At 34.0% G+C, this 27,607-nt stretch overlaps 2 protein-coding genes and 1 long non-coding RNA gene across 9 annotated transcripts in view; 1 reads left to right on the top strand and 2 right to left on the bottom strand.

Moving 5' to 3' along the window:
- Positions 1-2,023, top strand: part of LOC127700530 (roundabout homolog 1-like) — a 99,648-nt gene extending 97,625 nt beyond the window's left edge. For all 7 annotated transcript variants that reach the window (XM_052204054.1, XM_052204059.1, XM_052204056.1 and 4 more), the window contains one exon: positions 192-2,023. Coding sequence is in view for 2 of the 7 variants with exons in the window: in XM_052204059.1 (XP_052060019.1) it covers positions 192-217 (26 nt within the window). In the remaining 5 variants the exon portion in view is untranslated. The remainder of the gene's footprint in view (positions 1-191) is intronic.
- Positions 2,024-5,928: 3,905 nt separating this feature from the next.
- LOC127700529 (uncharacterized) lies at positions 5,929-8,543 on the bottom strand. Its single transcript, XR_007981621.1, has 2 exons — positions 7,793-8,543; positions 5,929-6,384 (listed from the first exon to the last, which is right to left on the bottom strand). It is a non-coding gene; the product is annotated as an uncharacterized LOC127700529 (long non-coding RNA).
- Positions 8,544-22,447: 13,904 nt separating this feature from the next.
- Positions 22,448-25,573, bottom strand: LOC127702860 (uncharacterized). Its single transcript, XM_052207164.1, has 3 exons — positions 24,897-25,573; positions 24,341-24,496; positions 22,448-22,800 (listed from the first exon to the last, which is right to left on the bottom strand). The coding sequence occupies exons 1-3, from the start codon at positions 25,345-25,347 to the stop codon at positions 22,448-22,450; spliced, it is 960 nt and encodes a 319-aa protein (XP_052063124.1). The 5' UTR covers positions 25,348-25,573.
- Between the last annotated feature and the right edge of the window lie 2,034 nt (positions 25,574-27,607).

The raw sequence follows: 27,607 nt of genomic DNA, 5'->3' as shown, positions 1-27,607 counted from the left end.
AAGGGATTTGTGTAAAGAATTTGATTTTTTTCATATTCTTAAGTCAATTAGTATGACCACAAGCCATCTTACTGACTTGCACAAGCTAAGTCTTAACTTTCAGTTTTTGCAGTTCAATCACCAAATAAAAAATGTTCTTGCAATTTTGTCTGAATAAATGACATTTTAATTCATGTTGTTTTTATTTTCAGGGAGCATTGGTTTGATGAAAGTATAAAAGGTGATTTTATCTAGTCAGAGGACTATAGTATTGTCATGTGATCCAAAAACAGTATCTATGGCAACTAAAATTGGATCTGGAAAGCCATGATCAAACAGAAATCCATTATCAGACAAACTTTGTAGTTCATATGTAGCCAAAACTTTGTTGAACAAAGTTTTATTTATTTTGCTGACTGTGATACATGGTTGCTATGACTACGGTCTGCTATCCAGATTTGTGATGTTCAGTTAGCCAAACGAGAATTGATTGTATGTATTTTTCATACAACTAGATGAAGAAGAATTCCAAGGAAGTTTCTTACATTGTGTTTTTTTTAAAGTGCATAATTTTCTGAAACTGTGTTAAACAGCAATAAAACAGTGTGGTCTTCCTATAGAACCTATCAAAATAAGTTTTAAATTTGCTGCGGCAAATAAAACCAACCAATAGTAAAACAATCTACCATTGACTGCAGACTAGTTTTGTTATGTGTTTGTTGTTAATTGTTATTTATTGAGGAAGAATTGATATGTCTGTTTAAAACCATATTGTTATTGAATTATTTTCACTTGTAATAATGTTGAAACAAACATTTCATATTTTTATGAGATCTGAACTAAGTTATACAGATTGAATCATTGAAACAGTTCTTAAGAAAAATTTGACTTTCTGAATTTTAGAAAGAAAAGTTTAGAAAATCAAAATGTCATACACTTGGGTAGTATTGATTTTGAAATAAGCTTAGAATTTGCGATATTGTTTATGAACTTTATTGTTCTTCCCTGCTCCAATATACAGTTTGAAATTTTGAATAATTAAGCAAGCTTCTTTATGAATGATATGTACTGGTATGTAAGAAAAAGTGCTTCAAGATGGTAGATATTAAGATGGTGCTTTTGACATTAAATTTTATCATCCCCTTTTTGCACAGATTTCGCCCATTTTGAAAGAATTCTTCTGAAATATTTGAAGGAAAGATATGTATGTGTGTAACGAATGTTTGGTTAATGAGTGTAAGAGTACTACAATATATTATTCCAATGACCATACATATGCCACATGTTTTCATTTTTGGGATAAACCAAGGAACTGAAAATGGCAGTGTTTTTCATGATAAAAAAAATATTGATTTCATACAAATATATTATGATAAAAAAACACAAGTTAAATTTTAAATAGGAACATTCATAGTGAAAATTGCTATTAGTATCAAACTGCATGATAGTTTTAACATTTGCTTTTGATGCCATAATATAAAGTGATCTGAGCAGATACATTCTGTTAATGTTATTTCTTTATCATTTTTGTTTAAAACTTATCATGTATTTTTTTTGTTAAGTAATAGCATAATTTAAACCTCATTCAGAGTTGGGGGAAATGATAATAAATGTGCAATAATTTTGATACTTTTCATGTGATTTTATATTTATTTTATTATTTCTTGGTATATTTTCACTTCTCAAGCAACCAAAGGTATATTCATACAAAACATCAAGATTGTTGCAAGTATTTCTATCGGTTATTATCAGCATTTTTGGGGTTATTTTAGTTACTTGTTATTATATGATGGAATTATGAAAGGTTTCATCACTATTTTCGTAAAAAGTTTGGAAATTCCAAAGTATGGATTGTATATAATACCCTGAGAATGTATAGGCAATATATGTTGTCCCATTAATGTCTCAAATCATGGTCGTAAGAATGTTTGTATATAGTGTCTTGGTTAAGATGAAGCTTGTTGTATATGATCATTTTATGGTTATACCATTTATCATGTCATAATAAAAATCAATTTCCATAAAATAAAAAATTGAAAGCTTATTATTGTATTTATATATTAGTTTTGAAGCATTTATTAACCTATTATTCCTAGACATTAGTGTGCTACCCTGTGTTATAAAGGTTAGAGTTCTTGCCCAACTTCCCAAGCCAGCTAGTTTTGTAGGGTCAGTATCTGGCCAAAACAACCTAAAGACATTGAACATTGATATTTTTACAAAACACACTTTTTTTTCTCACAAAATAGAGAAAAAAATATATCGAAGTTGGTTAACATATGAATAAAAGGAGATACTGTAAATTCAGAAATTATTGCGATGTTTTTATTATTGCGAAAAATGCGACAGGGTTATAATCGCAATAATTAAAACTCGCATTTTGAAATTTTTTATATGAATTAAACAGGATTTTTCTCAATATCGCAAAAATTAAAATCGCATTTTAGTCTAAAATGACAAAATCGCAATAATAAATGCACGCAATAATTTCTGAATTTACAGTAGTGATATATGTCAATGTGACAGCAAGACAATAACATACTAAAGACATCTAGTGATTACCATAAAGGATACAACAATGAATATAACATATATTATAGAGTTTAAGAATTAAATTATAAATATCCATCCTGTATGTAAAGTTGTAATTTGTTCTTGGGTCATGTCAAGTTTTAGACTCCAAATTTATAAAAGAACTAAAAATAATCACCGATATGTTTCCATACTGTGGCAGGGAGTGTCAGGCACATGTCTGTCTTGGGCTTATGCCCCTAGCTAAAAAGTAGTGCTGGATATATAGTATTTGACCTGTTTGTCATTTTTGTTTCCAGATGCTTACCCCAATAGTTATATTTGATTGCAACCATACATTGATATGTGGTCACATATAATTTGAGAAAGACCTATTAATTTTGAGGTCACTGTCCAAGGTCTAGTTCATAGTTACTTAAAATACTAGTAGCATGAAATGTGTACAGGAAAGGGTTTCTGTATAGTAAATTAAATACTACATAAAGGAGTACAACCATACTTGGATATATGGTTACATATTATAAGAGAAAGATACCCATTGATTCTGGGATTTTGAGGTCACTACATTTAAGATCTAGGTCAAAGTAAATAAAAAAATATGAATTTTAAGCAGAAAAGCTGTTTTGTGATGTTAAATAAATTACTTAATAAGGGATTGCAACCATACTTAAATACATGGTCACATATAATAAGGGAAAGATCCCTATTCATTTTGAGGTAACTAGGTCCAAGGTCAAGGTCATTGTTTCAAAGAATAGACTGAAATGTATGCCGAAAAATGATTTCCAGATGCTAAATCAAATAGAATAACTTTACTTCTAAATATTGACACTTTATGTTGTTTCGAATTCAGTGCAATTATTTTTGAACCACTTGACTTTGGCTTTTCAACTTTTAATATGTTGTAACTGATGAAAAAATGGGGTCAAGTTCAAAATTGATGATTTTCACTTTTGCCATCCAGAAGTTCTTGTTGTTGATAGATTGGAAAATAGACATAGAATGTGGCAGGTCAAATAGGATGAAAGTACCTTTCAAAATAAAGAAAAACCCAGTTTGCTGTCATTTTGACAGCTCATTCCATAACTGTGCAACCTTACTTTGAGATATGGTAACATATTATAAGATGAAGATCCCTATTGATCTTTTTTGTCACCAGATCTAAGGTCATAGTTACAACACGTTCTCATCTAAAATTAGAAATTCTCATATGCCACTTAACTGATTTTTGTGTGAAAAAGCTACATCTTTTGGGGTGATTGATATATTTCGCGTTAAAAAGTCACTGTATAGCATTATTTATATTTGTCTGTCATTTTTTTGCAAGATTTGTGGTCTTTTTTTGTAAATGCGAATCCAAAACTTCATCATTTTATCATAAACCTTTTTCATAGGATGCTAGAATGAACTATTTCAACACCCAGGAAATAGTTGAAGCAAATAAACCTTAAAAAATTACTCATTCTGCATTTTTGTTATACTTTTATGCCATTTTTGAAATATATACATAACATAGCATTTGCCCATCTTTATTTCAGATGTTTCAATGAAAAGTATGCTAAATTCAGTCTTTTTTCTCTTACTTGTATTTGTCAGGTCTGTATGCCTGCATACCGACCTGGTGTATGCTAAACCCTCGCTCTATGTGTATACTAGAATTTGTCAGGTCGGTATGCCAGCATACCGACCTGGTGTATGCTAAACTCTCACTCTATTCATATACTAGTATTTGTCAGGTCTGTATGCCTGCATACCGACCTGGTGTATGCTTAACTCTTACTCTATGTGTACAAATGTATACTAGAATTTGTCAGGTCTGTATGCCAGCATACTGACTTGGTGTGTGCCAAACTCTCACTGTATGCGTAAACTAGTATTTGTCAAGTCTGTATGCCTGCATACCGACCTGGCGTATGCTAAACTCTCACTTTCTGCGTATATTAGTATTTGTCAGGTCTGTATGCCTGCATATAGACTCAAATTATTATTTATTTTGGCATTTTTCTGCCAGGTACTTGTATGCCTGCATGGAATCCAAAAATTTTATTCTGGATTCATGTTTGTATTGGCAAGTCTGTCTGCCTGAATGCTAAGCATTTACTGTGTAGTAACATTTCTTATTTACTTATGTTTGCATAACCAACCCCCCATAGAAAATAAGGAGATGTGTATGATTTTGAAAGAGACATACAAATGTATCTCCATTAAACATGTCAAAGGCCGAATTACATCGATGTAAGGAATTACTTATGTATAGCCTTCAACTTCGTTTGAATTTGAAAGAAAGCTCTCAATTCTTAACTGCAACACTCAGGGGTTTATTCCTGTATATCAACCCGCTTTTCAATAAACTCTTGTAAAAAATGGAATTCATAGGTTTGATTGTCGGCATACCGACCTATAGTCCTATACACATTGGAACATAAAAGTTTGCATATTTGTTTGACATTTTCAGTTCACGGTATTCTTGCATACAACACTGGTGTACGGTGAACACTTATTTTTTTTTTACTTGGATAGATACAAGATTTGATTGCCTGTATACCCACCTATGTTCTATTAAATTATAGTTTTACATACATTTTAGTATTGTCAAACCAAGCTGGTGTTCATTGAGCTAGTGTATTTGTGTAGGGTTTGCCTCCAGTCTAAAATTTCTGCATATTTTGTGGCACTTATTGGATATTAAGCAAGCTGAATGGTTTGCATTCTAACCAGCTGTATGTTGTACATGTATTCATATTTTAAATTGTAAAACTATTATTTTTCATCATGCTCTAAGTTAGTAACTTCAAGCATTGTGTCAAGAGGGGCGAAAGATACCAGAGGAACAGTCAAACTCATAAATCGAAAATAAACTGACAACACCATGGCAAGAAAAAGACAAACAGACAAATATTAATAGTACACAAGATACAACATAGAAAACTAAAGTCTGAGCAACACGAACCCCACCAAAAACTGGGGGTGATCTCAGGTGCTCCGGAAGGGTAAGCAGATCCTGCTCCACATGTGGCATACGTCGTGTTGCTCATGTTATTACAAACCTGGTAAATAGTCTAATTCGGTAAGTCACATTCATGAAAAGGGAAGGGGATTGTAGTTACGACGTAAGAAACATATCCGATATCATCTGTGAAACGGTTATTCCATAACGGTCAACCAACTCGTGATGGCGTCCGTATAATTTACGAAGGGATGATTTCAACTTCACCATTTGGAACTCTTGGTTAGAAATTGATGGAGAGAAAACGAAACTGTCTTAAAATCTGATATAGTTGGCAATATGCATACTAAATAGACAGTGATACAGCAAAGTGTTTAAGTCATTGTGTTTGCATCTCTGCCTGTCAACATGGTGTATGCCAAAGTTCTTGTTGTTTTTTTTAATGCTTTTAGGGGGATGTCTGTATACAATTTGCTTTACAAAGATGTATGCCAAACATGCATACATGTATTTTAATTATCGGTAATGTAAACAATTTGCAATGATCTGTCTTCACTGCATATCATAAGTCGATATCTAACTGGATTAGCTAATAGATATGAAAATTAGTGAATTTATAGCATTATACTATGATAAAAATTGTTTATAATGGCATATTATACACTGGAGTTGTAAAAATAAATCCTTCAATCAGGAAAGCCAAAGAATTGATGCTTTTTCTACATGTTCTAGGTGTCGTCCTTTTCTAGTGAAGCCATTTTACTTTATTTGCAGGAACAGCAAAAGGTCAGGTGTTGTTCATTGATGTCGTAGTTTTCTAGGAAGGCATTGGTTTAACCTATCCAGTCACTAAGAAGTGTTACAATTCAATTCATAAGCAACACATAAATAGTTACATGAAAGGTATAGCCACTGTTTGAAAAATGCTGAAACGAGAAATGGAAACTACATATTATATACATATATATGTGTGTGAATATTATACACTTCACAACTTTAACATTATCACAATTACTGATTTTAGAATTTATATGAACTAAGGGTTCTTAGTGGTTGAATTGAAGTCGTTCCCTTGAAAGTGTTTTTGTCGCCATGCATCTGATTGAAGATCAATGAAATATGTCATTTCCTTATTAACATTCATTTTTCCAATTTGAACACTCTTGAAATGTGCTGTTCTGATCCTTTCGCAATAAATGTATGTTTAATTTGTTTGAATTACTTCTTTTTTTGTTTTTTATTGCTCACTAAATTTTAAAATTTTCTGTCTGTCTTTCGATTTTGTTGATAGCTTTTCATATTACCCTGTTACAGTAACAGCTTCTTACATACACACATCACAGAATGCTGCAGTGATCATGTGACAAATGTACTGTACAGTTTTCCAAAACAAGGACACATCATACAACCTCCTTGTAAAAATAAGGAGATGTGGGATGATTGCAAATGAGACAACTATCCACCAAAGTCCAAATGAAGTGGATGCAAGCAAGTATAGGCAACTGTACGGACTTCAACAATGAGAAAAACCAATACTGTATAGTCAGATGATAAAAGGACCCAACAATGGCAACATGAAAAATAAGAAACAATAATTTATAGCAAAACAATTTACGAAAAGAAATACGACATACATGAACCAATGACAACTTCAACTACAGGCTCCTGACTTGGGACAGGCACATAAAGACTAGTGTGGCCGGTTTTAACATGTGAGCGCTCCCCCCCCCCCTTTTACCTTGGACTTTTGTTTCCCTAAAAGTTGTTAGAATAAGACCTGAATGGGTTAACTGAAGGGCATTGGCCATGCATTTTGAAAATCTGGATATATAGCCATTATAGGGGCTGAATTTCAATTTTTTTTTAAATCCGGGAGACTTTAACTCAGTGGCAGATCCAGAAGTTTCATAAGGGGGATGGGCTGGGGAGGGCACTGACTTCCTTAGAAATGGACCGCTCCAGTATTGTTTCCCTCAATAAATCAACTAAATTTTTCCCACAAAGCACCCCTTAAAATCCTTAAAATTGTAACTAATGCAAGGAGACATCACTATGGATGTACACATAATCGTATTTCCCATTCATTTTTTCTCTAAATACTTTCATGGGGGGGGGGGGGGTAGCTTGATAGTAAAACAGCAGTAAATTTCGCCACATGATGTCTAGCATGAAATTGATTGAAGTGAACAAACCTCTTGAGAAAACAAACTTAGCGTAATCAATAATCTTGTATTATAGTTTTCAAGCCGGATTAAATCAGTCAGTCACTTCTAAAAAAAGAGGGTGTTCTATGAAATTCGTGGAAAATGTACAAAAACAGCTAGGTTTACTTACCGTAAATGTATCTGACATTCTGTTTTGCTTCTGGTATATTAAAATTTAGATAATAGAGCGTATTTTTCAATGAATTGTCCATTTTCTTCTCCGTGACGGGAACTCCTTCATTGATCATTCACATTGTTTACATTTGTAAATGACGTCATATAGGAGTGCGTGACATAAGGTGTTATTAGGTCATTCAACGCAGATAAATAGTCCATTTGTTCTTTGACTTTTTATCATTTACCAATACAAAGTATAAAAAAAACATTTTGTTTTGTAATCAATTGCTATTATTTTAATTAAGTGTACTGGTAAAAAGTAACTCGCGTAAGTCAAGTGCTATCCGTCTATAATTCCCTCCGCCTTACGTCAGAAGGTCCCTGACGTCATTTAAAATTTTGTCAACAACTTGGAACCTTGTACAAATTATGATCGCCTCATTTTTCCGTAATTTTAATTTGCAAAAAACAGATAACTGTCATGTCAATAAAGTGATCATAGTCGTGGAACTTGAGAATCGGTTTTCATTTTTAGATTTACAACAGTAAACGCTTTACCGGTTTGCCTTGCAAATTAACGCTTTTCTGTTTACCTATCGGGAGAAAATATAGAGGTCAGTGGTAGGCTTTTAGTTTAAAAAAAATCGAAATCAGCGTTAAAACACAACTACTGAAGTAAAGGATTTTTTGGAAACACCCAGGTTCGTATGCTAGCATACAGACCTGCGAAATACAACATTTGATTCAATATTTGCCGTTCTGCATACACCAGTTTCGTATGCAGGCATACAGACCTGAGAAATACAATGTATACATAAATTAAATGTATACTTTAGCATACACCAGGTTCGTATGCAGGCATACAGACCTGAGAAATATAATGTATAAATCAAATGTAGACTTTAGCATACACCAGGTTCGTATGCTGGCATACAGGCCTGAGAAATGCAAGTTAATTTATTACAATTCAGTTCAGCATACACCAGGTGTTCAATATGTCAGATTCACGAGTTTCAAGTGCTTGATAAAAAGAAAAACGTGTTTTTCTTTTATTTTTCTCGTTTTTGCACAAGTCTTGTCTTATTAGCGATAATTCGACCTATTTGAGTACGAATTATGGCAAATGACCGTTAATGAGAATTTCTAATTTTAGATGAGAACGTGTTTTACATATGTGTAACGCAATATAACTGCATGAAATCCTAATAAGAAAGACTCATATCTTAAAGTAAAAAGAAAACACTATGCCATAAAGTGATCATAAGTTTTTGCCCTTTCTATGCAGGGGGCATAGAGTATGTCAGCTTGCTCACTTAAGGTTCTTCAATTGGATTAATCAAGCGTTTTTAAAGGCAGTGCTTTAATGCCTTTCTGGTTGCCGGGTTAATCCTTCCTTCCGCGATATCCAACTTATCTACGTGGGGGGTCATTAGGCTCCAAGTAGATCCGGAAATGTTGAATTCTCTCCTCTTCTTATTGCGATATAAAATGTTTTTTGTTTCATTTCATTTACATTGGGAAATAGAGAAACGATCATTGTGTTTTGTTAGTTTTAAAAACTTTTGATATATTAGTATTTTGCATTATAAGCAGTCAACCGATTGACAAACTAGAATTATTTGAATTCCGTGGGAAAGAGCTCGGGTTAATTTCGAGTGTTATCTGCAATCTAGATGTTTATAAATCATTTCAGTCGTTGATATAATAATTAAAGGTCGACTGAACATGAATTATATTATACAATTTAAAGCGCATTTCTGTTTATGCACGTGAACCCGTCTAACGTTATTGTTATTTCGCAGTTATATAAAGTAGCAAATTATCGTTCCTGAATAGGTGGCGCCGTGGTAGCGGATCCTGTTCCTCAACTTCCGGTTTCTGCACAGTGCAACTATTTCAGTTATATTTTTAATTAACGATGCCAAGTACTTGTTGTTGTGTACCTGGATGTCATTTAAGAGGAGGGCATGCATTTCCAAAAGACTTAAAAAGAAGGAAAAGTTGGATCAACGCCATTGCCCATACGCAGATTGGACGAGAACACGATGATATCGTGGAGTCCATCTCAATCAGCTGTTGTTTGCAAGGCACGTTTTACTGAAAAAGACTACGTGCAGGAAACTATTCATGGTAAAACTCTATTTTCTTTGTGAAATATATAGTTATATATGTAATCGCCATGCGAATAAACCAAAGTCTGTTTACAACCGCAATTATCGTTTTAGAATAAAAGGGGGTGGGTAATTCAAGACGTCATAATTTTTTGGATTACGATTCAATGTGATCTGTTTGAGATTTTTTGGTGATTGCTACAATTATAATGATTTCTTACAAGAGGTATATCATACTGAGAATTATTTTAGCAGTAATTATGCTAATGTAGTAATGACAGGAATGCATAAGCTATGCCTCATAGACTTTCTTGAAAAATATCAATGACAATGAACAAAACAATGACATGCTCTCATCTATATTATAGTTATTTAGGTACAAACAATGTACGTTTGTTGCATAAGTCTCTCATTGTTTGTCCTTTGGATTTACATAACATACATTGAATCAGGCAAACATAGTTTTATCCAGATTGTAATGAATAAATCTAGTTAATATTTCGCCAGGTAGTACAAAGTATACATTGCTAATGGAAGTCTTCCAGTCTTCACACTGAACCAAAGGCCCAGCAGCCCAGGCTTGTTAAATTGCTCTAGGGCCTGTAAAAATCATATCTACAGGCCAACAGAATCTAACTAAATTTTTCCAAAAATTTACTTCCGGGCCTGTAGATCTAAAAGTTTATCTTGAAGACTGCGGAAGTTCATTTAATTATCAAAAAACTAATGTTTTATAACCTTTTTCAGGGCGCAAACCCACCATACAGAGACTTAAGTCTACTGCCATTCCCAGCCTATTTTCCTGGACCAAAAAAGAGACTGAATCGTCCGCAAAAAGAAAAATCAGGGCAGTTTCCTGTGAAAACAAAAGAACTAAACTTGATGAATATTGTAGTAGAAATCTAGAGGAAAGTTTTGATTGTAAAGTTGGTTTTCCTGAAGAAGTCATTCATACTGCAGAAAGGATTTATGACTGTCCACCACCAACTGCCGAGCTAATGTTGAGCTTCACAGATGGAATTACGCAAACACCATCAATGCCTATGTTTTCAGCAAAGAATTTTGAAATGAAGACACGTGACACAGCCATGCATTTTTATACCGGTTTAGAGTTGTATACTTAATTTTTATTTGTTTTGACCACACTTGGTCCAGCAGCACATTGTTTGAGATACATATATTTTCAAATTGATAGGGTGTCAGTTGAAAATCAGTTTTTTTATGACTTTGATGAAATTGAGGCATGATACAACCAACTTTGAACTGTCTAGATTCTAGATTGAATCTAGTGTTAAGAATATTGTGTATACATGGATTGTTTTTATGTCTAAACAGTGGTGTGAGGCTAACACTTGGCCATCTAGTGGTTTAGTCAGGTATTTTTCACCATCCAACTTCAAATTAAAGTTTCCTACGACTTGGATTATTATTGACAGCACAGAATATCCCGTGATAAAACCTAAAGCTCCTAGAGCTCAGGCAACCTTTTCATCAAATAAAAACAGAAACACTGAAAATTCTTGAATGTTCGACACCTGGTGGTTTAGTCAACTATGTCTCTATGTCACATAGAGCGAATTATTGGACTTGGCAAAACATACAAAATTCTAATAAATCCTATGAATGGAACTGAAACAAAACTTTCATCTGAAATAACATTTAGTTGTTTTATGTTGTGTCATTTTAGAACTTGTATTGTGCCAAAGGATGCATAAATAAAAGTGACGCAATGAATTTTGTTCTGATATATATATATTTACAATTACATGCACATGTAAATTGTAATGCATATAAAAATAAGGAGATGTGGTATGATATTCAGTGAGTTTATCGAACTAAAGTGCATAAGAAATGGGTTTAAGCAGTTACAGGTGTTACTGTCACCGTACAATCTCCAACAATGAGAAAAACTCGTACCCTGTAAAAAAATTCAGTGTTTTGTTGTCTCACCTTGACTTTGGTGAATTTTTTATATCTGTTGATGTAAATATAAAAAAGAAGATGTGGTATGATTGCCAATGAGACAACTCTCCACAAGAGACCAAATGACACAGAAATTAACAGCTATAGGTCACAGTACGGCCTTCAACAATGAGCAAAGCCCATACCGCACAGTCAGCTATAAAAGGCCCCGAAATGACAATGTAAAACAATTCAAACAAGAAAACTAACGGCCTAATTTATGTACAAAAAATGAACGAATATAACAAATATGCAACACATAAACAAACGACAACCACTGATTTACACTTTTACAGGCTCCTGACTTGGGACAGGCACATACATGTACATACAGAATGTGGCGGGCTTAAACATGGTAGCGGGATCCCAACCCTCCCCTAACCTGGGACAGTGGTGTAACAGTACAATATAAGAAAGAACTATAAAAATCAGTTGAAAGAGGCTTAACTCATCAGATGGATAAATACAAATACAAGTGGACGTGGTCGGGTAGTTGTACATCCAAACAACAAAAAGACACCAAGTACAGATCTGAGAGTACTCGCAGTTACTGACAGCTAGTTCAAAGCCAATAACAACTGATAAAAAAATCTTGCATATAAGACTAAATTATCAATCCGTAAGCTCCCTTTAGAATTTTATAAATTTTAGATTTTACATTTCTGAGTTGTGGGGTTTTATTCATTAAAAAAGGGGGGATTTTCCAGTTTTTGGACAACAACTCAAAAATGCTTTAAGCAGTTCACATGAAACTTTGGTGAATTATTTATAGCTATTGATGTAATCTCCCTATTGATTTTCATAAATTTCAAATATGACATTGAGAAGAAATTGAACTTTATTTGTTTATAGTCTGGCAACAGATTTATTAAGTATTGCGCAACAGCACAGTGTATTGCACAACAGCAAGAAATCTTTAATTGAATATAAATTCAATTCATATAACCGATTTCAAGTTCATTGACTACATTTATTCAGAAACTATAATATGTCAAATATTTAATTACAATCCAAATTCAGACCTGTATCAAGCTTGAATATTGAGTCCATTTTTGTCCCAACTGTTCAGGGTTGGACCTCTGAGGGTGTATCCAGCTGCGCTCAGCAAATCAGTTTATTTCTTAATTAAGAACTCCTTTTTTCATTCATAAATTACTTTATGCTTGGAAATATAATTTTGCTTGGAGTTGAAAGAGTTGACATGTTGCAATGTACATTTATTCTACATAGTTCTATGGTACCAAATCAAAAGTTTATATAAAAGAAAGAAGTCAAAGGTTTCCCATCATAGTTTAGTTACATACATTTTTTTTGTACCTGAGGTCGTTGAATATAGATCATTATATAAATAAGGAGATGTGTTATGATTGCCAATGAAAAAACTAAGGATTTTCTTATCCAAGGAATAGATTACCTTAGCCGTATTTGGCACAACTTTTTGGAATTTTGGGTCCTCAATGCTCTTCAACTTTGTACTTGTTTGGCTTTATTACTATTTTGATCTGAACGTCACTGATGAGTCTTATGTAGACGAAACACGCGTCTGGCGTATTAAATTATAATCCTGGTACCTTTGATAACTAATTTGACTATAAACATAGATAAAAAAGGTACAAACTGGACATAATGCACTAGTTCATAAACAAGTGAGAACAATCGCCTTCATATAGTGCTCAGAATATGACATTCATAAAACTTGTTCAATATCATTAGAGAACTCTAAATCTTAAATACTGAAAGCCACCACTGATAAGTACACTGTACTATGCAAGATAATGATATAACTGGACTAAAAATACACACAACCTGTAATTAACTGCCTTTACAGCGCTTTCGCGCTTTGATTGAAATCTATTTGTTATATTTTATGTTCTTGTTTAGAGAGCATTTATATTCAATAAGAAAAAACAAGGGCGCCAACCCACTTTCTGGCAACGTTGACCTTGAAGGGTTTTTGGAAAATTTCGGGAGCATATAGTAATCGCTTTGTAAGTCCGTCCCGCGATGTGTGTGTCAAAAACAAATTGTTTCCAGATGATAACTTTAGTATCATTTGCTTGATAGGAACTTGTACAGATGAAAACTATAGGGAAGGGGAACACGCCTACTGATTGTAAGGTCATGGTCATTACTACTAAGAAAAAATGCTTTCTGGATGGCCACTTGAGTTTCCCTTGTTTGATTGGAACGATTTGAAACCAGGTGGGATACATAGGACAGGAGAAGAAGCATATTAATTTTAGGGTCAATATACCAAAGGTAGCGTTGCTACTACCAGAAAAAAATAACATGATTTTCACAGGTCACTTCCCTTGCTTGATTGGAATGAAACTGATGCAGGAAAAGGTTTCAATAGGCCAAAGGTCAGGTCACTCTTACTGAAAATAGCAACATTTTGAGGAAATGGTTTCATGATGGTATCGAATTTTTCTTGTTTCATTGGAATGGAACTTATAAAAATAGGGAAAGGGTTGAAGCCTTTTGATGTTGGGGTCAACAGTTTAAGGCTTAATGTCACTTTCTAAAACTGAATAATTATTTTCAAGTTGGTTTCGGGATAGTGTCCCAGTATGAATCGTTACACATTTATACAGGCAAGGAATTAACAATTAAAATTACATGTTTATATGTCCCTCTAACCGTACTAGTATTTTGACCCCTTTAAAGTAAAAAGTTTTCACTCAGTGAATGTGCAGTTAGGGGAGCATTAGAGACAGCTCTTTACTTGTACAGAATTTCAATGCAGAAAAAACAGAAAAAAACAATTTAATCTTGCTTCAAACTATAAATTAGCAAATTAGTGTTCATAAAAAATAAATGAAATACCACTTTGTATCAAATTCCTACAGCTGAAATCGTACCTTCACACAATATAACACTCAATAATTGTGATATTATTTAGTCAAACATTTGACCCATTACTGATATTATATTCCTGCTGCAAAAGTTAAATATCAATAAAATGAAAAGTTTATTGACACGTCTCTGCAAACACGTGCATATAAAAAAAGCTGAGTTCACTCAGTTAGAATGACCAAACTTAACGTCACCACCAAGGAAAGGAAAATTAATAATGGGAAAGAAAAAGTTTCATTTGTGAGAAATTCGAATACCGAGGCCAATTAAAGGACTACGATCATTATTAACGAGATTTAATCACAGATAACTGAGGTGGATACATGTATTTGTAAATTGTTTAATAGAGCATACATCTTCTAAATATCTGAAGGTATTGAACAAAGATCGAGACCATTTGATTTAATATGAAAATTTCAGTTTGATAAGATTATTCGGTTTTTTAGTATACAAAGAAGCGAACTTATGACTGTTAACGGACAAAACCTTGAAAGGAATGTAGCTGAAGCAAGACGTCCAAAGAACTTTTAACACACAGATTAACATGCAGCTCTGTCCCAATAAAGAGTTCCTCACTAAAAGGTTTTCATCTTTAGTAGGTCTGGTCGTTCTATTATTTTTTATTTCAGTTTCGAGTATTTCCGTATAATTTTTACACATAACAACGAAAACGTTTTTGGCTGCGTTGTCAGCTGGTACAAACACAAAAAGATTACCGAGAGAGCTTAATTTATTTTTAAGCTTAGATATTGTTTAAGTAGAACGATTTTGAAAAGGATCCTTTTCGAAATTTTCATACGATTATCAACGAGATACATCTTTTATTTAAAGATTTGCAGTAAAAAAAAAGCGAGTCGCTGATTGCTTTAAGACATTCTTTCCAGATGATTTTAGAAGATGGACAAAATATTGCCGATACAAGGAAAAATTGACAGAAATATCAAACATGGTGGATATTTATCAAAATTCCCACAAACTGTCACAAATTTTATGAGGATTTTTCATTTAAATATCTAGTTACAAATCTTACTCTCTTATTGACAATGTTTTATTCCTCTTAATATGTACCATTTTATTTGTATATCACCGTACTTTTTGTATCATTTTAATATTACTAATAGAACCACAAGCACTTGTCTCAGAAAAAAATTTCCTATATACCTTAATATAACACAAGTGTTATATTAAGGTGTATAGGACATTTTTTTTCTGAGACAAGTGCCTGTGAATAGAACTCTCTAATCGCATGATGTCATTTTACCCAAGGGCCTCGCTTTAAATTAATCTAATAAAACAGCATATATTTTGGATATTTCAGTTTTTCATGGAAAACTTTATACAAAAATTAACGACAAAAGAGACGAGTTTTTGTTCCCTATTGTTAAGTATCCCTTTTGGAAGGTTTTGGAAGGTGACTTCGTATGGTATGTTTACTTCCAAACTTTGCTATACCCGTGTCTGTATTGATGTTAAGATTTCAATCAACTATATATAACATGTAAATTATTGAAAGCAGATACTTCGTTACCATAAATTACTTAAATCTTTACAAAATTCTTTCATAGATACATAAAAAAAAATAGTCGGATGTTAGGCTGTAACTGTAGAAAACATTTTACTAACGGAACATGACATCCTAGTTTTTACGGTAATATTGTTTATAGAGCCGGTAAATTCGGAAACCATCCTTGTAAACTTCTTAATCATTTGAATTAGATTATTCCAAAAAAGGTGTAGTCAGTAAGATCTTTGAATAGCTAACGTAGTTTTTGTTTTAAAATAATATAATACATAACTTAATATATACTGCTATTCATTTATGAACGCTTACGAGCCTACAAACTGTCGATATATATTGGCATTGCACAAGGGCATCCTTTTTCTGACTGCTTATGACGTCTTTACACTAAATCTGTGGGAGGTGTCGTGGTCAATATTTTAGTCTGGGAAAACACGATTTATTACTGTAGATCCGATTATTTTTGTGGGAATCCAATTTACGTGGAATGAAGAAAAATTGTATTTTCGAAAATACTTGGTTTTGTGGTTTAACCTAGGTTTGCAGACACGACTATTGGAAATATGTACTTCGTTGAACACTTGAATTTGTGGTTCATCTTTACCAACAAATTACACAAAAATTGGTCCCCCACGAATTCTTATGGACCTAAAGTAGTTGAAATTTGGCTTTCAACAAGCTTTCAATAACTGTGCGTACCCTAAGTTAGTACTCTGTATCTTTTGTCTCTTTAAATTAATACCGATCTGATTAAATAAACTTATGATAGATACCAGGATTAAAATTTTATACGCCAGACGCGCGTTTCGTCCACAAAAGACTCATCGGTGACGCTCGAATCAAATAAAGTACGAAGTTGATGAGCATTGCGGACCCCAAATTCCGAAAGGTTTTGTCGAATACAGCTAAGGTAATCTTTTCCAGGGGTAGAAAATCCTTAGTATTTCGAAAATTTAAAGTTTTATAATCAGTTACATGTAATTTATATTATGACCATATCAATGATAATTGATGTCAACACAGAAGTGCTGAGTACTGGGCTGGTGATACCCTCGGGGAGAGACCTCCACCAGCAGTGGCATCGACCCAGTGGTTGTAAATAAACTTATCATAGATACCAGGTTTAAAATTGTATACGCCAGACGCGCGTTTCGTCTGCAAAAGACTCATCGGTGACGCACGAATCAAATAAGATAAAAAGGCCAAATAATGTATGAAGTTGAAGAGCATTGTGAACCCAAAATTCCGAACTGATCGATCAACTGATTGTCAGCGAGGTAAAGTTTGCATGAAGTGCAATCAAATCCTTCCAGGGCTCATCTCTTCATTTGAGAGTTCAAATATATACTCTGATATTCAATTTACAATATTAGGTGTAGTATAACCTTACTTATAATAGGGTATCTGTTCTGTAAAAAACGTTCATGTTCAACTACAATTATGGACAAAGGAAAGTAACTCCAATTCAAAAATTGCCTAAATGTGATTCATTCAGTTCAGTTTTAAATTGTACTAAGTTCTCATTGCAGTATGAAAGCTTTCTTTATCCTTCAGTTCTCCCAAGCACTTTAATTACTGTTTGTTCTTATGTTGTGCGGTTATACCACTGTCCCAGGGTAGGGAAGGGCCACAGTGAACATTTTTAGCCCCGCCACATTCTTTATGTGCCTTTCCAAGTCGGGAGCCTGTAATCCGTTGGTTTATCAAATATCGAATGGTCGTCCAATAATAGTCTTTTTCATATAAAGCCTTGATACTATATCTACCATACTGTTGTTTGTTAATAACTCAAACGACAAAGATTTCGTGCATATTTAGAACGACCTATATAAGAATAAATTGATGTGGTATGATTGCCACTGAGACAACTCTCCACCAGAGACCAAACAACGTAGAGGCTTAGCAACTATAAGTCACCATACGGCCTTCAATAATGAGTAAACCCCATACCGCATAGCAAGCTATAAAAGGACTCGAAACGAGAAAACTAACGATCTGAATTATTTACAAAACAATAAGCGAAAAACAAAAATGAGAAACAGCAACAAACGACAACCACTGAATTACAGGCTCCTGACTAGGGACAGGCACATGAAAAATGTGGCGGGGGAATGGGGCGCAACTGTTTTATGTACTTTATTTGTTTGTATTTTTTTTTGTATTAATAGTTGTTGAAAGCCTCAGGGAAGATTAACATGTTATAGTTAAATGAGAATTTTATTATTATCTATAATAACCCTCCCCTACCCTGCCAGGCTGGGATAGTGGAGTAACAGAACACCATAAGAACAAACTATAAAAATCATTTGAAAAAGGCTAACTCATCAGATCGACACGATGCTCAAAAACAACGAACAAAAACACAAAAGACACAACTTACAGATCTGAGAGTATTCACAGTTACTGAAAGCTAATAACAAGTAAATAAGAATAAACTGTTGATACAGAGATATGTCTCGCCTGTCAGCAGAAAATTCAGAAAAAGACAATCTGATTGACAGCAACAATGCTAATTAATTCACAGTCACTAGACAATGGCCTAGGGGACAGGGACCCGAAATAATAGACAAGTAATGTTTACTGACAGTAATGCAACTTTATAGAAAATATCATTGAATTCCTCAGCCCATCAACTGGAAAAAGAACTTCAGGTTACTGATGGATGCAGTTGAAGACTATGCCAGAAAATGGGTAAAGCGCGAGCCAGATGAACCAGAACTTGACACTCTGTCTGAATAGATCAAAGCTATTCGATCATGCATTCAGAAGCGCATTTAGAAACTACGATGTACGATGAGCACAAGGGTTGTGGATGCTTTATCCTTTTTGCATGACAAATATGTCGTTCCAGCAGATAAATCCTCCAATGATATTGTCTTCATATGTAAAAAACCATTACTTGGAATGTCTCACAAAAGAGCTTGGAATAAACAGCAAAACTGGTAATCCTACATATTCTTTAACATCATTTACAAAGGATGAAATTTTACAAAACCACACAAATCTGTCCTTTCTTTCTTTTGGTATTAACATCAAAGAAACGAAGAAAATCTACCGTCATTATACTGGATACCAAAACTTCACAAAACTCCTTATAAAGAATGATACATAGCCGGATCATCAAGATGTTTAACTAAACATCTTTCTAAAGTGCTGACTACTATTCTTTCTACAGTAAAAGATGGCCTTCAAAAATATTGTGATGAGATATATTCCACTAGTGGAGTCAATCAGATGTGGATTCTTAAAAATTCTAAAGATCTACTGCTAAACCTTAGATCACAATCTCTGCAATTTTGTAGCAACATTAAAACTTTTGATTTTTCTACGCTTTACACTACTATTCCCCATGCTCAATTAAAAGACTTCACCATCTCATTAAACAGAGCTTTTTCTATAAAAATGGGAATCGTAGATATAAATTTCTTGTTTTGGGTTATAATAATTCTTATTTTGTGAAGAACCAAACTGATTCTACCAGAAAATATACTGAACATGATATTATCAAAATGCTGGACTTTTTGATCGACAATATATTTGTCGAGTTTGGAGGATTGATATTTCAACAGACAGTCGGTATTCCAATGGGTACTAATTGTGCACCCCTACTGGCCGATTTGTTTTTGTACTCCTATGAAGCAGAATTCATCTAAAACCTTCTGAAAGACAAAAAGAAAAAGCACCTTGCGAAATTCTTTAATTTTACTTTCAGATATATTGATGATGTCCTATAACTGAATAACCCGTATTTCAGCCAGTACTTACATCTCATATATCCCATTGAACTTGTAATTAAGGATACTACCGATACTTGGAGGACTGCTTCATACCTTAATCTTTTACTCAATATTGACACAGATGGACGACTTCCCACTAAAATCTATGACAAACGGGACGATTTCAGCTTCCCAATTATCAATTTCCCATTTCTCAGCAGTAACATACCCTCTGCCCCATCGTATGGTGTTTACATATCTCAGTTAATACGTTGTGCTCGTGCATGTTCACACTATACAGACTTCATATATAGGAGTGTGCTCCCTACGCAGAAACTACTCCAACAGAGTTATGAGGAGGAAAGATTAAAAATGACACTCCGTAAATTTTATGGACACCATCACGAATTGGTTTATCTATATGATGTGTCTGTGTCTAAACTAACTAACGACATTTTTACCACGTCTAAGATTGTGGTTTACCATCTACGTCGTCTGGTCTTCTAAGTACCGAACGTGACCTATTCCCGAATAAGACTGTTTTGCTGAGTGTAAATTTGCATTGCTATTAGACATGTCTCGGTATTTGTACATCCAACATTCATGTATTTAGTTATGATGTTCCATTTGTAATTCTGGTTGGATGTTGTTTTATGTCTTATCGTTTGTGATTTTTTTATTCTATTTTTATTTTTCTTTATGTATGTAAAAGTAAAGATATTAATCACCTGGTTCATTTGTATGATTTTTAGGTTAAAAGCAACTATATGCACAGGATTCATTTGTTTTTTTCACAGTTTGATTTAGAAGAAAAACCATGGTTATAAAATACAAATAATTACACCATTACTAACACAATTTTATATTAATATTCTTGTAATGGTTAGAAAATACATCAAATAACACCATTACAAACTGAATCTCAATCATATTGTATTTTTAGAAATTTACCTATGACGTCAATTTTTGTGGCGTTGATACATTCGTGTGACGCATAGTTCATTATTCTATTGTGCTGTATTTGTGTTCTGTCGTAAATTTATTTTAGGTGTTCGTTGTTATTCTGTGGTTTACATGTTGAAATGGACTATTATATTATTTATTTATGCCGTATTTCTCTGTCCTGAATGTTCTTGCATTTATTTGTACTTTATTCCTGTGAGAATCCTGTCACGTAATTTTGTCATTTTAGCGGTATTTTTAACATTGCTATATAAGCGGGAAGTTTGGCTAGCCATAAAACCAGGTTCAACCCACCATTTTTTTCTTAAAATGTCCTGTACAAAGTCTGGAATATGGCAATTGTTATCACATAGTCCGTTTTGATGTATGTTGACGTTTGTTTTTGTAGCAGTTCAGTGTTTCTGTTGTTCCGTTTTGTTTCCTCTTATAGTTGATGTGTTTCCCTCAGTTTTGGTTGTGACCCGGATTTGTTTCAGTTAAATCGATTTATGACTATTGAACAGCGGTATACTACTATTGCCTTTATTTATGCCCAACAAACGCACACATGACGTCAAATTACGTCACTTTAAACCAAACACTTTGACGGAAAGATAACGATTGGAATCAAGCGTTATGACCCAAAGTCACAAATTGTTATTGCCTTATTTTAGTCACATGGCATGTTGTTGGTGTCTAGTTAAAAGCCGGTAACGAATTTACTGCGTTTTGAAAGAAACATTGCAGAACTGGTGTGTATAAAATCAAAATGTTGATATTTTTCTTTCAGGTCTGCATTCTCGGACTCAATTCCGGTTACTTGAGACGTCAGAAGTCAACAGAGTGTATGTTGTACACCGAAACGATCCGAGTGAATCTTATGTTTCCCCAAAACTCTCAAAAAGTGGTAAACTAAGTTTCAGATGTTGCATTGTAGACAAAACTACTGCTGTTTCAGAGTTTCGGATTTTTTCCATATTTTGAAGGAACTTAACTGTTTTTTTTTTTTGTTTTTTTTTTTTTGAAGTGTTGTTAGTAATTTATATGCACGGAGGCTCCAGTTGCTGTGTTCACATTGACACATAGATTAATAGTGTTCATTTCACTTCATTAAGGCATATCGGGGTTTTGAGGAGGAGGTGGACAAGTGTTATCACAGTTGCGATAATGTGCTTGATTTCATGCAGGGTGTCACTTTCGGTTACGATGTTGATGATGTCAGTAATATCCACCATAAGGATCAATATTACAACAAAGGATTTTCACTGAATACAAAGTGAAAACCATATGTACTTCTTGCAAATAAGTAGCATTGGATATTAGCTCCAGGACCATACATGGTTGTTTATAATCATATCCCTTGAAGCAATACGATAGCCACCCTCCTGTTTTAGAAGGTCTTATGGTCGGACGGGAAAAGTCAATGTGACCATATCATTATTGCTCCACACCAGTAACCACACGGGTCTATTTATGTATACCATGTTATGTCAATAAAGTATTCAATAATTTTATTCACTCAAATTCCATAATCTTGAAAATCTAGACAAGAACACATAAAATCAAGTTTTAAAGATAGATTTATTCCCATGTTTCGATTCTGTGTCCTCGCAAGTATTCTGTGTAACAAGCTGCTCGTATCCATTGTGGACAATGGAGGGCAACTTATCCTTGTGAGAAAACAATGAACATTCAAAGTTTTGGAATTTCTTTTCTCTGGAAATCAACAACATATGGAACAGAGAACTTAGTCCCTTAATGCAGGCTCCAACTGCTGCTACACAAAGACTCCACGGATATATAAAATTGACTTTATCAAGCCCTTCAAGATCCAATATGACATGCTTCTGTATCTTCTCCTGAAGTAGTATATAATATGAGACAAGTCTGATAATTGTCATCCAGAAGAAAAATGCTGAAAAAATAATTTTATAATGCAACACTGTAGTTTTATCAATGGTTATGACGTTTTTATGACACACAACTGAGATTTGTATGGATATAGCTTTCAATTCAACTTTGCATTCTTAAACCGAGGTTTAAATCACTATGGCAAACTTGACCTTATATGTACTTGGCTATGCTTTTTATGTTCTTTTTTGTCCTATATCTCTTACCGTATCTACGCTTCATCCCTGGCTTTCAAATATTTTGGTTTGAGCGTTCCTTGTGTTCCAACTGTGCTCCTCTTCTTGCCGACCTGTTTCTTTATTTATATGAAGCTATCTCCATACGGGAGCTTCTTAGGAAGATTGAAAAAAGCTAGCATTATCCTTTAACTTCACTGTCCGCTATATAGATGATGTCCTCTCAATAAATAATTCAAATTTTGGTGACTATGTTAAACGCATCTATGCCATCGAACTTGAAATAAAGAATACAACAGATACAGTTAAGTCTGTCTCATATCTTGACTTATATCTAGAAATTGACAGTGAGGGTCGGTTGAGAACAAAACTTTACGATAAAAGAGATGATTTCAGCTTCCCAATTGTGAACTTTCCATTTCTATGTAGCAACATTCTGGCAGCACCTGCATATGGAATATAATTATATTTCCCAGTTGATACGATATTCCAGAGCTTGCATTTGCTATCATGATTTCCTTGGTATAGGGCTGCTGCTTACGAGGATGCTATTGAACCAAGAGTTCCAAATGGTGAAGTTGAAATCATTCCTTCGAAAAATTTACGCACGCCATCGCCAGTTGGTTGACCGTTTTGGAATATCTGTTTCAGAGATGACGACGGACATGTTCCAATTGTTGTAACTACAATCCCTTTCTCTTTTCCTCGAATGTAACCTACCGAATTAGACGTATCACTGGGTTTGAACTTACATGAGCAACACGACGGGTGCCACATATGGAGCAGGATCTGCTTATCATGCGATTTTTGGTGGGGTTCGTGTTGCACAGTCTTTGGTTTTCTATGTCGTGTTTTGTGTACTGTTGTTTGTTTTTTCGTCGTTTTTTTTTTAAATTTTGCCATGGCATTGTCAGTTTGTTTTCGACTTGTGAGTTTGATATCCCTTTGGTATCTTTCGCCTCTCTTATGGAGACGCACGAAATTTTTAAATTGTTATTTTCATTTGATTTTATTTGACCATCTGGAAAACAAAAGTTACACGACTCTCAGGAGACCTGCATCTCATTCTAAGCACTTTTCCAAGCTGTGTTTTGTTTTATGTTAAGAAATGTAAGGTTTCTAAAGGTTTAAAGCATGTGTTGTCGACTGGCAACTTTAATCTATACGTAATTTATAAAGACCTAATGCAAACTTATGTTTCCGTTTCTGAGTCGATAGCTACAGACAGTACAATTTCTGTCAAATTTCGTTATCCGGACGTCGACGTTTAATTACAATTTATTATCATGGCCAAGAAAGTTTAGCATTGGAAATGAAGCCTTGTGTAATGTTAAGGAAACGACAACCCAATAATATGATAATACATACCAGATAGTATCTCACTACAACATGCCATTCGTCCGTAACGTCTATTTCTTCCACAACTTCTTGCATAAAAGACTGACAAAATCAATCCGAACACTCCAAAGAGAAGACCAATAGTGATGCAATACTGAACCTCTTGACTAGCATGACGAGCAGTCTCTGTAAAACGTATTCAAATTTCCTTTCAAGCAAAAACTATTTCATCTATTTATATATATTATTAGTTCAAAGACTCGTTATTCGCTTTTATATAACTTTGTATTAAAAAACCCCTTTACCAACAGTGCTATCGGCAAAAAAGGAAAACAAAATATACATTATTTACCAAAACGTACGTGATGTGCATATATATTTATTTATCGCAAAGATTTATGAACGTGTCGTCTAAAACAAACTTTGGATCAATAAATCTAATTTATTGTTTTATATATATGAGGTAAAGAAAGTCCCTGCACCCGAACATTTAGAGTACATGGTGTGAAATGTGTATTTTATCACTGTGATGTTTGCGCATTGGAATTCCTATAAGTCTATCATATATTTTCAAAAAAGATCTTACCAACGAATGAAGTTATGAATTCGGATGCCGACTGAAACCCCAGAGGAATCCTGTCAAAATGATAACTTCTGAAATAGCATTTGTGTTTTAAATAATGACGACGTCTTCTCTGATTATCGTCTTTGTCCTCATGGTTTGATTCCTCTTCTATTTGAAATGGTATTTCATCATTTCTATATTCATCACTTCTTTGGGTGCCTCCTTCATATCCGTCACATCTACATACCATGTAGTACCACACACCAAAGGAAATTGTTACTCTTCCTTGTTTATTTCTTTCCAGTGAGTATTCATAATAAAGACTACTTCTTTCCATGAAGTCGTCGTTCGGATTAAACAACACATCTCTACGAACAATTACCCATCCAGGGCTAGCAATGGCAATCATCTTAGATATCAAGGCTGTCACAGAAAGCCCAACACAAATTATAAGTTTCGTTCTCAACTTCATTTTATTGGTTTTGTGTATTCATTTTATAAGGATTACCTGGTATTATTACCTATGAGTTAAACCACTAAAGTTGGTCTTCAATATAAAAAGGTAATCTGAAATAATTCATAAATTTCACTTCGATGATACTAAGAGGTTATGATAAAATGTTTTATATAGCTATGGTTTGCAATTTTGGTAGACAAATCGCGAAATACCACTGTCAAACTTTGTTCCCTCTTTAAAGAAAAATACTTTACAAGAAGTAGCATCCGAATAATCCACTTTGTCGTAACCACAATCCCATCCCTTTTCTCGTTTATAATTATAACAGAATAAGACTTACCACTGGTCGTTGTGTATTTGTCATGAACAAAACTACGGATGTAAATAGTGGAACAGGGACTGGTCACCCTTGCGGATCACTTTAGTTCACCATCGTTTTTTTTAAGGATTCGTGTTGGTAGATCCTTACTTTTCTGTGTAATGCTTTATGGACACTAATTTGTCTTTTCGTGTTTTTTTTTCGTTATGGAGATGTCTGTTTTTTCTGTAATTTCCATTACCACCTCGCCCCTTTTGTTATTCATGGTCTTTTAAAAATGAATTCATTAGTTTCCCTGCTCATGGTGGTGGTCAGTCAAAAATTATGTTTGGTAGGACAAACGTGACTGCTGTAGACAACGACGACATCGATATTTTGATGAGGCTTGTTCTCCTCTTTCCAATGATATAACATATTCCGTTAACCCAAATCGATCAAATTCGTTGACTGGACACCTTCTATTATAACATAAAATTACATTTTTTAAAAATTTAATCCTAGAACCTGCATGATACTGTCGAGGGCCTTTTGAATTTTTATATCTCCATGGAATATGCATCTTGAAGGTACAAATCGGAGTCAGGAACATTTATAAGCTCAGCATCACTGTCATTCGTCATAAAACCATATTGGACAAAGACGACAACTATGATAATATTCAGATTTTCCAAACCCCAAGAATTAGTTACAGTAACTAATATCTAATCACTTTTACCTTTTTATTGACGTATTTTTATGAACACCTGATAAACAAGCAAGGTTGGCAGAAAGATCGATTTTATAATAACACGGGTGGTGAATATGTGCTTAATTGGTTAGCAAACGGAAAGACATGTACTGTGTAATTAGTGCTCGAGACAAAGGCTTTCGCACCAAGCTTTTCATTTACCTAACATATTAAGCTTTACATAAAAATAGATACCATGACAAATGTTTAAATGACCACACATTAAGCATACATCTAAGATCTTATTTTTGATAACCAGAATCACATAATACTCGAAAACTGATCTAAAAGAACCACTTAACTATATTGATAAAAACTCATCACAGATTCCATGCTTGTAATTTTATTCGACAGATGCGCGTTTTCTACATTAGACTCCGTTCAGTGAAACTCAAATCAAAACAAGTGGGATGGCCAAATCAAATACGAAATTGAAGAGCAATAAAAACCGAAAATTCGGAAAGGTTTGCCAAATTTGGCCAAGGCAATCAATGTCTGCAAGAATAAAATAATTCAATATTGTATAAACAGTTAATTTTCAGAAAATGTACATATCAATAATATTTCATGTCTACAAAAGTGCCGACTACTGGCCTGGTGCTACCATTGGGGACGAAACGTCCACAGAGGCATCTACTACTTTCATCAAAGATGCCAGGCGCGCTTATGTCTATGTAGGTCCCATTAGTGATGCTCGAGTCAAAACAGTTGGAATGTCAAATCAAATACGAAGTTGAAGACCATTTAAAAATTCTGAAAATTCCGAAAATACATGTCTAATACGACGAAGGAAATATATACTATTGTTTCAGAAAAGGGAGAAGGATTGGTACCATTTAAACGTTTAATCCCGCTGCAAATGTTTGCACCTGTCCTAAGTCAGGAATCTGATTACAGTAGTTGTCGTCTGTTTATGTAGTTTATACGTGTTTCTCGTTTCTCGTTTTTGTATAGATTAGACCGTTGGTTTTTCAGTCTGAATGGTTTTACACTAGTAATTTTTTGGGGCCCTTTATAGCTTGCTGTTCGGTGTGAGCCAATGCTCCGTGTTGAAGGCCGTACCTTGACCTATAATTGTTTACTTTTATAAAGTGTAACTTGGATGGAGAGTTGTCTCATTGGCACTCATACCACATCTTCCTATATCTATTCAGGGTACAAATCATGGTGTTTTCATATTTCAACACTTAGTGAAAAGTAAATTTACGAAAAATGAACATATCAATAAC

This window comes from Mytilus californianus, unplaced genomic scaffold (genome assembly GCF_021869535.1).
Source record: "Mytilus californianus isolate M0D057914Y unplaced genomic scaffold, xbMytCali1.0.p SCAF_5, whole genome shotgun sequence".
NCBI lineage: Eukaryota > Metazoa > Mollusca > Bivalvia > Mytilida > Mytilidae > Mytilus > Mytilus californianus.
The sequence above is the reverse complement of the archived record's forward strand: the minus strand, read 5'-3'. Positions and strand labels throughout refer to the sequence as shown.

Coding starts and splice junctions, on each gene's coding strand:
- LOC127702860 (XM_052207164.1), bottom strand. CDS start 25,347: ATGAAGTTGAGAACGAAACTTATAATTTGTGTTGGGCTTTCTGTGACA. Junction 24,497..24,896: donor ATTCATAACTTCATTCGTTG/GTAAGATCTTTT, acceptor TACGTTTTACAG/AGACTGCTCGTCATGCTAGT. Junction 22,801..24,340: donor TTGTAGTGAGATACTATCTG/GTATGTATTATC, acceptor TTATTTTTTCAG/CATTTTTCTTCTGGATGACA.